The sequence below is a fragment of the Oryzias melastigma genome, linkage group LG9, assembly GCF_002922805.2.
Source record: "Oryzias melastigma strain HK-1 linkage group LG9, ASM292280v2, whole genome shotgun sequence".
Lineage (NCBI taxonomy): Eukaryota > Metazoa > Chordata > Actinopteri > Beloniformes > Adrianichthyidae > Oryzias > Oryzias melastigma.
In genome coordinates, this window is record NC_050520.1 from 32,682,385 (window position 1) to 32,694,989 (window position 12,605).

At 38.4% G+C, this 12,605-nt stretch overlaps 1 protein-coding gene across 1 annotated transcript in view; it reads right to left on the reverse strand.

Annotated features, from left to right (window-relative positions):
* The window catches only part of LOC112148053 (cell wall protein DAN4), a 14,842-nt gene extending 4,101 nt beyond the window's left edge, over positions 1-10,741 (reverse strand). The window contains exons 1-6 of the mRNA XM_036213715.1: positions 9,260-10,741; positions 5,636-5,894; positions 3,310-3,455; positions 2,995-3,233; positions 1,053-1,225; positions 959-982 (exon numbers count right to left, since the gene is read on the reverse strand). Of these exons, the coding sequence (XP_036069608.1) occupies positions 959-982; positions 1,053-1,225; positions 2,995-3,233; positions 3,310-3,455; positions 5,636-5,894; positions 9,260-9,508 (1,090 nt within the window). The 5' untranslated portion in view covers positions 9,509-10,741. The remainder of the gene's footprint in view (positions 1-958; positions 983-1,052; positions 1,226-2,994; positions 3,234-3,309; positions 3,456-5,635; positions 5,895-9,259) is intronic.
* Between the last annotated feature and the right edge of the window lie 1,864 nt (positions 10,742-12,605).

A 12,605-nucleotide genomic window follows, 5' to 3' on the forward strand; every position in this document is an offset into this window, starting at 1 on the left:
CAGGAATTGCAAATCTAGTTCAAACTGTTCTTGAACTCTTGGTTTGTTTAGAAGTAGATTAGTAACTAACCACTTGATTTGGAATTATTTGCATAGTTCTTCCCAGACACTTGCAGAGAGGTGCTTTTCTAAAAATGTGTCTTGATTTGTGTCCAAAATATAATAGGTTAGGATTTTATGTGTTGTTTAGCCTAGATTGCTAGCATTCCCATTATAAACTCAAACCACGACTGCAGCTTTAGTTTTTCAGAACATACTCTATCGATAACTGATTTTATGTCTCTTTTGTTGGGATATTGGGTTTTTAGTTGCAATAAGTACTTTGTGGCAGATAATTCAATTGCAGACAGAAAAAGACAGGCTATAACCTAAATAGCAGGATTTGTGTTTTGATATATTACTATGGGTTATATGAGCACACCATCACTCTTCAATAAACATTTAGGTGCCAAGTTATCCAATCAGAAGTGAGTAAAACCCCCAGTCTGTGTTCTACAGAGGCCTTCTGTGGACTCTAACATAAGTCTAGTTCCAGCACACTTGTAGACAAACCCTAATAACACTTTAACAGGATCTTTGTCCACCAAGTTGTGAATATCCATCTGCTGTCACACTTGCACAACACAAGTACTCATCAGCTAAATTATTTTACTTCTACTCTATTGTTTCAATGCTACTGTTGCATCTTGCTAGACATTAGACATCTCTGTAGCTTCATATTTTCTTTGCTTGGCTGAAATGTATATTTTAAAGCCCCCAAAACATTTAATCTAAATGTATCTTAATTTATCTGTGACACACAGAGAATAACACCCAAAGGAACTAAAAGTAGACAAATGGGTAAAGAAGTCTACAAAGATGATGTAAACATTTGTCCCATGATGCAACGCTGGGGGAGGGTATTCACACAAGTAGATGGATACATAAACAGACAAGGAAATAGCTAAACAAAACTTACTGACTACAGTTTCAGCTTGATCACCTGGAAAAGCAGACACTGTTACAAGATTTTGTGTGATTGTGGTTGTGTGTGCATGTCTGTAGATGCATACAGATGTTGGCAGAGCCCCAGGGCAGGGGCAGGTAAGATCCTGGTCTCCAGCTGTTCGATGTGAAGCCTCCTCTGCAGCGCTCACAGTCCTGTCCCGTTGTATTGTGGTCACATTCGCACTGCAGTGTTGCATCGCGAAGCACACACTGAGATGCGTGCAAATTACACTTGCACCTGAGAAACAAGCACACAAACACATAATCAGCAATGTGACGGATTTTCTCTGTCATGATCACCTGTGGTGTAACTGATGGTTTATGGACAACCTCTTCTAGAAATCTATGTTGTCCCAAAAATCCATCGATTCATTTTCTGAACCCATTGAATGCCTTTCGTGGTCATTGGGCTTCTGGAGCCAACCAGCTACTGTTGAGTGAAGGCAAGGTAGAATATTGACATTGCCAGTCTGTTGCAGGTAAGATCTTGAGTCGAGAAAAGCGCTGGTCGGATGCTTGCTGTCGTCGTAAAACCTTTCTCCCAATTAATGGATTTCATCATTTGACGACAGTAGCTCCGCCCTAACCACTCCGTTCCATTTTTCTATGACTGTGTAAGTAATGGACAGATCAACCCCTCCCCTCTTGTGTTTCAAATAGGAAGTACCCGCTGGTTGCAAGAAGGCCAAAGTCCCATAGACTTCCATTGAGAAATAGACAGTTATTTCTCAGTCATTTTGTCTGTGAACAGGACCATTCTTGCTCTGATGCTTTCTTCTTAGCACGTTGTTTCTAATCCTATTTTTTTAAGCATATTTTTTCTTTATCGCCAGTTATTCAAGTTAAAAAACGGACCAATCAGATGCCTCAGTAATAGCTTATTGTGCCCACTGGCCCCGCCTCGAACATTTGATTGACAGATTCTCCCAAGCTCACTTTCAGTGGGAGGGGTGCGGACTTTGAACAAACCTACATGAAAGCTCATTCATGATTGGCGAATGAAGTTCCTCTAAAAACGTAACTCAGACAGACTCTGACTAATAGGGTTGCAATATGGCAGTAGACGTATCAGGAAGGGACGGCAAAGACTCAGGCCTGATTTTACGAGGGCTGGATCCATTTCCTGTGGGGGATCTCAACACTTGTTATGTCCAGGTCTTATGAACGGTTTTTGCCTACAACCAATGGGGGACTGAAAATGGTATGAATCGGTCCGGCTTAATAGGTCCTTTTAATAATGGAAACGCTCAAAATGTTGTACCACTCCAGTGGAGACAAGGTATTAGAGTCAACAAATAACCTAAGAAAAGTATTTTTGGACGGTGGGAGGAAACTAGAGTTCCTTGAGAAAACACACACATGCTCAAGGTGAACAGGCAAACTCCACATGTAAAGATCCCAGCTGGGATTTGAACCAGGGCCTTCTCACTGTGAGGTGAGAGTGGTAACTGCTGCACTACCTTACAGCCTGTCCCTGCAGCTTATCCTTCAGTTTGAAAAGGTCATCCAAGTGGATCTCTGAAGTCTCAAAGCTTCTTTCCTGAACTTTTTATACTTATTTTTTTATGTATAACACTTTAAAATTCTTCTAAAAATATAATTTTCTAAATACAGTTCTAGTTTACAACCTGTGGTAATAGTGTTTAAAGTTTAAGTAACCCACCTGAAAGTTTCTAACATTTTCCTGAACTTCTGTTTTGTTCATAAAAGTTTTGAGTCAGCTAAACCTGACAAATTGCTGCTATGTTTTTATTTAATTTGGTGTATTTTTAAGATTAGGTGATAGTATTTGTCTCCTTGTAGAACATGTGCTTATTTGTAACACAGGCTATGAATTGCCTAAAAGCTTTAGGGTTAGAGTGCATACTATTAGACTTTTGCTTGGTGGTTTTAGTTATTAGGGTAACCCAGACAGTTACAGATAAATATCCACAGCATATTTTTTTAACACAAGCAAATTATTTTCAGGCGTGTCTGTTTTTTGGTGTAGTTGGATGTTGCTGTTACCTGGCTGGTATGTCGATGTTAGAAATAGCATAGAAGTACTTAAGCAAGTTATCTCTCTGAACATAAGTTCCTCCAAGTGCTGGGCGGAGAAGTCGCAGTCGAAGGTTAGTGAACGTAAAGAAGTCCCGAAGCCCCATCATGGTCTCCATGCGGGTGTACAGAGCATCCATGTTAATGAGCTTTGCACCAGCAAACACACCAAAACGAGCCCGCACTTCAAACACCACATTCTTTTCCTCCTGCAAGGCAACAAAAGTTGAGTTAGGGGCTGTCTAACAAATCTAAAAAGACCATATATGACAGAATGTTACTCACTTTGGCTCCGACCCAACGGGAATACTGCTCTGTGCAGATTACTCGGGTTAAGTTACTAGGAGCTAATTCAGACACTCGCTTTGGCGACATGCCAAAGGTCTCTAGACAGTCATCAGCGTAGTATTGATATGGCTGCCAAGTAACACCTGCAACATATAAGCACAGTGAGACCATTGTTTCACAACACATTGAGTTCTGTGAGCACAAACCCCAAACTGTTCCAGAAACTCACAGTTCAAGTACTCCATGATCACTTTTGTGGGGATGCTGTTGCATTTGATATTTTATGTTCATAAATGTAATTGATGGAGAAAAGAAAATAGTGCCAGTCTTTGTATCTAGTGTTCATTTTTTTTTATTTGGCAGAGATTTTTCTTTGAATAAACTTGCAGATTTGTCACAGTTTTGGACAATGTGGGATTGCCTCTTGCTAAATAATGAAGTGACTTTCTAGGGTGGGATTTATGTGCAAGCCAATCAAGATACTTCACACAAAATGTCCACTGAATCTTTCATGTCTTCATGAACCTTGCTTTGGGCAATATTCAGCAGTCATGTTAGAATAAGAAGATACCATCACTGTTTACCCAAAGTTTGAAGCATACAATTGTCCAATAAGCTGAAACATTTAGTTATTTTTCAAGCATAGCTCCTGATAAACAAACTACCATCCTCCAAACTTCATACTTGGTGCAATGTAATCAGACAAGTGCTAAATTATGACTCAACCAAATAAAACATTTGTGGTTCATCACTTCAAAGAATGTGTTCCAATATCCAAGAGACCAATGACAATAAACTTAATTCAACTGCACTCAATAGTTTTACTGGAGGAAAAAATTCTGCTTAAAGTCAAACTTATGATTTTGGAGGAAAAGTGTGTATTGGCTGAGTTGTGGGACATTATTGGATTTTTGCAGGGATACCGTTTTTCATCAAACCAGGACTTTCAGTTATCACCGGGATAGTTTGCAGTCAAATGTGAAGGAATGTCAATTATCACTTCCCGGGTGGAGGACAAAGCTTTCACCCAAAGTGGAGAATTTTAAGCATCTTGGAGTTTTGATTGCAAAGGAGAAACGGATGAAACATGAAATATACAGGAGGATAGTTGCACTGGCTCAAATATTAGAGTTGTTGTAAAGAAGGACCTGAACCAAAAGGCGAAATTCTCATTTTACTCATCAGTTTATGTTCCTAACATCACCTACGGTCATGAGATTTGGGTCAAGACAGAAAGGATAATATTGGGATACAAATAAGTTTCCTCCACTGGGTGGCTGGGCACTACATTTTGCTACGTTGATACCCGGCTATGCAACGCGTGTTCAAGCAACCATTTTCAATGAAAAGTCTATGTAAGCACATGTAAAATGTTCATTTTGAGGTTCCCCGTTCACTCATCTCTATGCAAGTCCGTTTTTGGCCTCTAAATGTGACTATTGAATGTATGTTGAAAATTAAACCACTTGAACTTCACCCAATCAAGAACTTGGATTCGGTGGTTTCGTATTGGGAAGCGTCCTTTTCAACCATTTAAAAAGTGATCGTGAAGGAGAAATTAATAATTGTAGTTTGAGCCCAGTTGGATTTACATGACACGATAAATTGGACTAGAGCAGTAAAGGAAAATGCCTGGAAGAAGATTTGAACCGCTTCAACATTTATCCCCAAACCTCTTTTAAATGAGGGTACATGCACTAAAAGCAGTCCAAAAGAGACATAGCATATTCATTCATTCATTCATTCATCTTCTTGACCGCTTCGTCCCTTTTGGGGTCGCGGGGGTGCCGGAGCCTATCCCGGCTACTAATGGGCGAAGGCGGGGTTTACCCTGGACAGGTCGCCAGTCCGTTGCAGGGCACATAGCATATTACTTAGCATATTCTCCATATGATAAAAGTGTGTTCAAGAACCCACATTCAGCCTGTTCCTGAGCGTGTAGCATTAAAGATAGAGTGAGGAACTCAGTAACCCAAGGAGAGTTTGGAACTGTCCACATTGGCAGAGTCCAGTTGAGGTCTCTTTGCTGGAAGTGTCACTGAGTAAGAACTCTGGGCATGTCCCACCCTGATACCCCCCCAGAAAACCAGGGCACAAGTTGAGAGGGAAGTCTGAGCATCTTTGCTCATAGGCTGCTGCCTCACTGACTTGGTTCCAGAGTAGTAGAGGAAGGTGGATAGACACATGGATGAGTGATTCTCTTCATCAGAAAATTGAATGTACCACTATAGAAACCCTCAGCCACTCTGCCAAGGCTATGAAATGTGTTTTTTTAACCACACAAAATTGATTCAACTGATCCTTCCCTTCATGCTCCAGTTACCTTTGTCCAGTGACTTCTCCAGAACCATGCTTGTTGGTCGGCCATACTCAAAGGTGATAACTATGTCATCGACCACCTCCAGACTTTTGTTCCAGGACAGAGTGACATTGGCCTGTAGAGGTTCAGGATACCGAGACCACGTGACCGTCTGCCAGTAGGTAATAAGACCGCCCCTTTCCCTGTCTCCCATCAGCTGAGGAGGGTGAGACAGGTCAGGGCTTGACGCATCACACTCATCGCTGCACAGGTATGGGTTTTCCTAAAAACACAACAAACATCACTGAATTATGTTATTATTAGCTACAATAGATAGATCATCAAATACAGTACTGGAAATGTGTCCTGTAACTATTTTTAACTAAAGAGGCTCAAATCTACTTTAAAGACCTATAAAGACGTAACATTGAAAGCAAAATGCAAGCTTACAGAAATGTCCAAAACTTCACAAAAGAAAATCTAATATTGGAATTTATTCACATTTTTTGGTTTTAGATCAGACATATTTGATTAAATAATGCGTTTTTTACTACAATATTTTTCTATTATAAGATTTCTATTATACCCTTGCACTTAAATAGTCATTGTACAATTTTTGTGTCACACATATAGTCATATTATGTTTGCTTAGTGTTTTTTTTTTTTTTACTCATGATTATTTCTCTCTTGGGTTCACACTGTATTCTCCTGTATTCACACACAGGTTGTACACATCAAAGTCCATTTATATGCGAGCTTAGACCCTTGTTCTGTAAACTTTTGCACGTGTAAAACATTTGTTTTTTTATCGTTAGACTGAAAGGACATGAGAGCATTTCTGCTCTAAGACTGTGGAGCAGGATCTCTTACAGCCCCGCGACAAAGTGATGAAGTATTGCTGGCGCTAATCCATTCTGAGTGTTGGAGGTTTATCCTGTAAGTTCATCTGCCCTGCCAACTGTCACATCGCAGCCACACAGTTTACCCGAGGTCAACCCTCCAACCTGTCTTCCTCCAGTGAGGACTGGAGATAGTCCAAGCTTGTTCTACACCAAACCTCATGCCTGTTGCTGGTAATGAAGGTAAATATTGTCACTTCATGATATTGGGCTTCAATGTGGCCCCTTTGTAGCTGTTCACACCTGTGCTGCTGAAGACCTCCAGGTTAATCTGATTACTTTGCTGACAGTTTTTGTGGAGCGACCTCTGTGCAACATGAATGTAATCTGATTACTCTGCTGACAGTCTGTGTCTCTAAGAGGCAAGATCCACATCCTCACAGTTTCTCATCATTGTTAATGGTCTGATGGAGCTCATCATGAATCATGGTCCACAGGGACGAACTGTTGTGTGCTTGTTATTGTAGGTCAGGCATCTCCTGCTGTTTTGGACCTTCAGTATATTTAAGAAATCAATTATTTATTCATTATCTTTTTCACTAATCAATAATTCAGGATTCATTCTACTTTCCCAAAGGAGCAATTAAACTGGCAGCAGGACACTATTGCTCAGTACGTGCTCGTTGGGACTCACATCTGTGGCCATGCAGAAGGTCACCAGGTGACTGACAGCATTTTGTTTTTTCACTGAAATGAAGTTTCCAGATGGAAGAAGAGGAACTGAACCAAGGATTGCAATGAAAGACAACCTGATGCATGTCAATGTGACAGGAGACGATGGACACCATGGAGATAGATGATCCACTGAGGTATTCTACAGTAGATGTCCTTTAGAGTGGCTCTGAGGCACAAATATTTTTAGCTTATTGTCGTCACCGGGTGGTTAAATTTTGTAAATGTGCTATATTTTTGTTTTTTGACTGTTCGGCCCTGCTGTCTGCTATAGTCAGACCTCTATGGGCCTGTGGAGGGTTACAGATGGTGGCAGCCGCACAGTTTCCTTAAGGTTTGCATGGAAATCTTAAAGGACATCATGACACGTATCATTGTTGTGCATGTATTAAGTGCATTTGGAAGTATTTATGAGGATAATGTAAGTTGCACGGACTTATGAAGTACAGGTGATGCTGTTGTATGATTCCCTTATCCCATACTGTAGCTGTTAGTAAATGGTGCGCTCATAGGGTTTTTACTAGCAGCTAAAAATGCTGCACCCATATTGTGTGCAGGGGATATGTGAGATACTGGTAAGATTCTCATTGGAAGTCCACACAATCTAAACACACGTATCACATGATCAGCACTAACAGGCCCCTCGTGCAGTACGCAGGCTTCAAAAGGGTTGAAAAAATGAAAAATCTGTATGATGTACCTGCCCTTACGTGTAATGGAGCATGCCCGTAGATTTAAATGTGCTTGAACATTTTCACCCTTCAGGTTCTACTATCTTTGTGGGGACCACCTTCATGTCCATGTTTTGCCCACCAGAGGAGCAGTTGTGGCTACCAACATAAAATCCTGTCCACCTTTGTCATGGGAGGATTCACACATCAATGTAAGGGTTAATCTGTCCCGACACACTGGAATAAATTATATTGATAAACCAAATTAATATTTCGCTGTAATTTTGGTGTTTCCTTAGATGGTGCACCACAAATAAACAGACGTGTTTTTAGGTGCAGAGAGTTATTGTGCATTTGCGTTGTATTGAGAGATTTGTTGTATTTCTCACGTTCATGTGTGTTTTTCAAGTCAGTCAAACACAATGTTTTTCTAAGTGTGTTTTTCTCTGAAAGACATCAACCAATTGGTGCTTTTGACTCTAAAATAGGAACAAAAAACACAGTTTTTAAAATAAAAATGCATGTTTTTGTCTAGATTACTTACCAAAACACTACAACCATCTGATCCGGTCCTTCTGTCAAGTTTTAGAATAATTTGTGGCCTACGAGTCAAAAGGTTTCCCCACCCCCAGGCTAAGGCATTAATTGGTTATTCTCTGTCATGATTATTTTTAAGGTATTTTCAAGAAAGTTTCTTTCTTCTCTGTTTCTTCTTGTGTATTTATTCCAGTTTTATTTCAGTTCCTTTTGTCAGGTTCTGTTTTTTCTGCTATTGCAGCTGTTTTTCTTGTAGCCTCGACTTTTGTGTTCAGTAGATTAATTTATATAACTATTTGAACTCCTAAACCTTTGAAATCCGCACAGTCCCTGCTTTTAAAACATTTGACCTTCAATCATCTGAACTTTTGAAGAGCTTTGTTGATGGGATTTTTGCTGTTTGTTTCTTTAAGTTCAGCAGATTTACTCAATGAATTTTATATTGAACTTTTCAATGTTTGATGCTGAATTGCTGCAGAAGCATCACACACCTGAGGAGTATAGATTCTATTCTGTTTTGCTTTAGTCCAACTGATCATAATCTTAATGCACATTAATATATCACAAATTCTGTTGAAATGATACCAGGGATTTGGATATATTCCATTACTACAGGATAACTCATACTGTACTTTTAGAAAGGCGCATCCTGGTCTTTAGAAGTTGGTATTCCAAGTTTCAAAATGTTTCAACCCAGAATAAGTTGAAATACTTTATGTTTAAACAGTAGAAACATACTAAACTCTGTTGGGTTCTGTTGGGCTCAGTACTTGTTCAACAAAAGAGAAAAACATAAAAATAGTAAGTAAGAAACTTAAAAAGCAAAAATGCTCAGAATGTGTTCCATGTGAGTTCACTTGCTTACTCACCAGAGTGCAAAACCTCTCTGGTGGGTTTCCACAGGTGATCCCTGGCGGGTCAACTCTGATCTGCATAAACTCCTTCATGTTAGCTGGGGGGGGCTGACATGGATAAAGCTCCCATCCGGGCACTGCTCCCAGGTTGGAGCGGCACGCGTCATACTGGCCGCTGAACTGACCCCAGCTCAGCGGAGACAAGAGGACGAGGATGAGGACCAGGAGACGGTGCGGCTCGCGGCAGAGGGTCATTCTGGACATTCTGAGGTCTCCTTCATCTCACCTTCACCTTCACCAAACCCTCTGCAAACAACTAGCTGCCATGGTTACCTGTTTTTAAGGGGGCAGTTGTCATGACAACCAGGTGAAATGCTCCAATCTGTAAAATAAAAAATAAAACAATTAAAATTAGCAGTTAGCAGAAAGTCACAACAGAGCCAGATCAAGACAGTATCACACCCTACATGTTAGGTCATGACACAGACTATGATATACAATTCAGTTCAGACGTATCGTTTAGATCAGCAAAGTTACATTATTTTCTTCTAAATGTTCTGTTTCTTAAGGCAATTCTTTTTTTTGTTTGTGCAAATTTTGAATACATTTTCCTCCCATGTTCGTGGATGTAGCTCAACTAGAACTTTCTATTGATGGAGTACAGAAGACACGGAGTATCACAATTGAGTTATGGGAGTCTTTTATTGAACATCTCTAACAATATTGTAAATAATGGCTTATTTTGGACTTTGGACCAGGGTGGTTAGGGTTGATTTATTATCATATTTGTATTTAGATTTTTAACTTAAGTATTTATTATTTATTTTATTTTAATTCATTTTTTCTTTTTCTTAATTCAGCAAAAAATGTTCCTTATTACAGTGTAAGGATGTACAGAAGTAATAAGTATGTAAAAAGCAGAATTTAGTATTAGTACTTTAATAATATTAGCAAAATCGTATTTACATAAATGTCATTTTTTGACAGTGCCCCCAGTTTTTGTTGGTTTCAAAAATGAAATACATGTGGAAGACTACTTTAAAAGAAATTAAAATGCCCAAAGTCCATGTCTTATTTAATGTTTTAGAACACATTTTTAAAAGGTTAAAGACCTTAATGTGTAAATGTATTTTTCTTAGAAAATGCAAGCTATATTATATATCCCTGTTCTTTTCTTTTAAGGAAAATATGTTTATATATTATATATTTACTCTTGTGCAACGTTGTTTACTGTTATTTCTCTTTTCTTTTTGTCTCTTATTCTGATTTGAGATCTTGTTTATGTATGCTGCTTTGTTCTGAGCCATTTATATTTAATAATAATTGTATGTTTGAGATATTTATGCTGTATTGTTGAAATATTTTGTCAATAAAACAAAAAAAGAATAATGAGTATGTTCGTTAGCAACTGAGTATTGGTTTATGTACACTAGTTGTTATATTCAATTAAATAAAAATGTTGATCACCAAAAAATATATATGATTTATCCTCCAAATTTAAGTTAAAAAGTGATAAAAAAATAAAAATAAAAAAAAGCTAGCATAAAAAAGAAACTATACCCTGAACTTCTGGTGTTGAAATTGTTTTAAAGCCTTTTTTCTGTTATGAAATAAACTTTTTATGTCTTCAATTATTTGTTTACCAAATCAGTTAAGTCTTTTTTTTATTTGGACTAGTCTAATTGTATATTTAGCCTGGAAAAATTTGCATTTTAATCATTTATTAAAAAAAACAACAATAAAAAAGTCACCATTACTAAGATTTTGAAAAATGGAATTAACAAACATACAACACAAACTTTAGCTTTCCTAGTCTCTACATGCTGACCTGTCTCTGTCTCTATCCGGGTCTCAGCTGCTCACTCGTTTGTCCCCGTGGAGCCTTGAATAAAGGTTAATTAAACGCTCTGTCTTCTTTTGTTTGCCTTCTTCTCTAGCTTTTATCGCTTCTGTTGTCCTCCGCTTCTTCCTCCTTCTAATCTCCCTCTTCTTTTAATCCGCTCACTCCTCCTCTTCTCAGAGAATTAGAGAGAAATGTCCTGACAGCTGAAACTTAACTGAATCCCCCATGGAAGTCACCTCCCTCCACCCCCCGTGGTAACCCCCCCACGTCTCTCACTATCCTGCAAACCCTACTTTCTGTTCCCCTCCCTCCTCTCTGCCTGTCTCTTGCTGTCTAGCTAAATCCACTTGTAATTTTTTATGCTGGGTTGCTTTTCAATCAGTGTAACCTCCCATTCTCCTTCTGCTACACCTTGATAGATAGAATCAGAGGTGAGACAAATTCTTAGTGAGCGTTGAATAAAATACAGAGGAAGTGAAAGAATATGCAAGAATTCATATGAAAACAATGTTTTTTTTAATATTATATGTATCAGAAAGTTTTTTTTAATTCAGCATTCCATCACCATATTCATGAACCTGAATTGATTCTTGTAACATCAAGCTGCCAAACTGTAAATTGAACCGAGTGACATCTCATAAAAAAATATTTACTTCCAGCTCCAACCAGATGAAGTGAATTCAGTCGGACCACACCATGTTGGAGCCAGCTAATGTCAGTAAGCAGTGATTGGCCTGATTCTCTGTTTCTATGGCAACCACTCTCACCAATCAGGAGTGAGCTTGTTGGAAGTCAACATTCTTACCTCTTGATTGGACAGGTGTTGCCAATTAACCATGGCTATGTCATTCATATAAACAAAGTGATGCAGAAATCAGATTGTTTTAATGTAATGATCTGTCTTTGTTTGTATTTTTGTCTGTTTAATACATCTTAAAAAAAAAAGCATGAGAATCTGTCAACCAAACATTTTGAATGTTCATCATGAGACCACCTACTTTTATCAAGGCATCTGATTGGTCACTTTATAATTTGAATAACTTGCAATTATGAAAAAAAAAAAAAAAAAATAGGATTAGCAAAAACGTAAAAAAATAAAGGTATCAGAGCAAGAAAGGTTATTCGGACTGACAAATATAAATGCTGAGTAATAGTTAATTATTTCTCTATAGAAGTCTATGGGATTTTTGCTTTTCGGACCTGCGGATACTTCCTGTTTGGAACTCCAGTTCTCATTTCCAGTCAATGATCCACACTATTCGAGCCTCCTCTAGTAACGAAAAACTTTTTAGGTGGACATATTGTTAATTTTTGTGGCCCTGTCTTAATTAAATCCCTAATTGGTCAATTCGACTTCCATTTTGCTAAATAACAACTTTAGTCACTTTTAGTATTGGTGTATTTTGTTAGCAATTACAAAAGTTTTGCTCATACAGAATCCAGTGTTTGTGGGTAGGATCCAAAGCTTAGAGTAAAAATGTTCAAATCTAACAGTAAATCAAGAGATTTTCTTCTTAG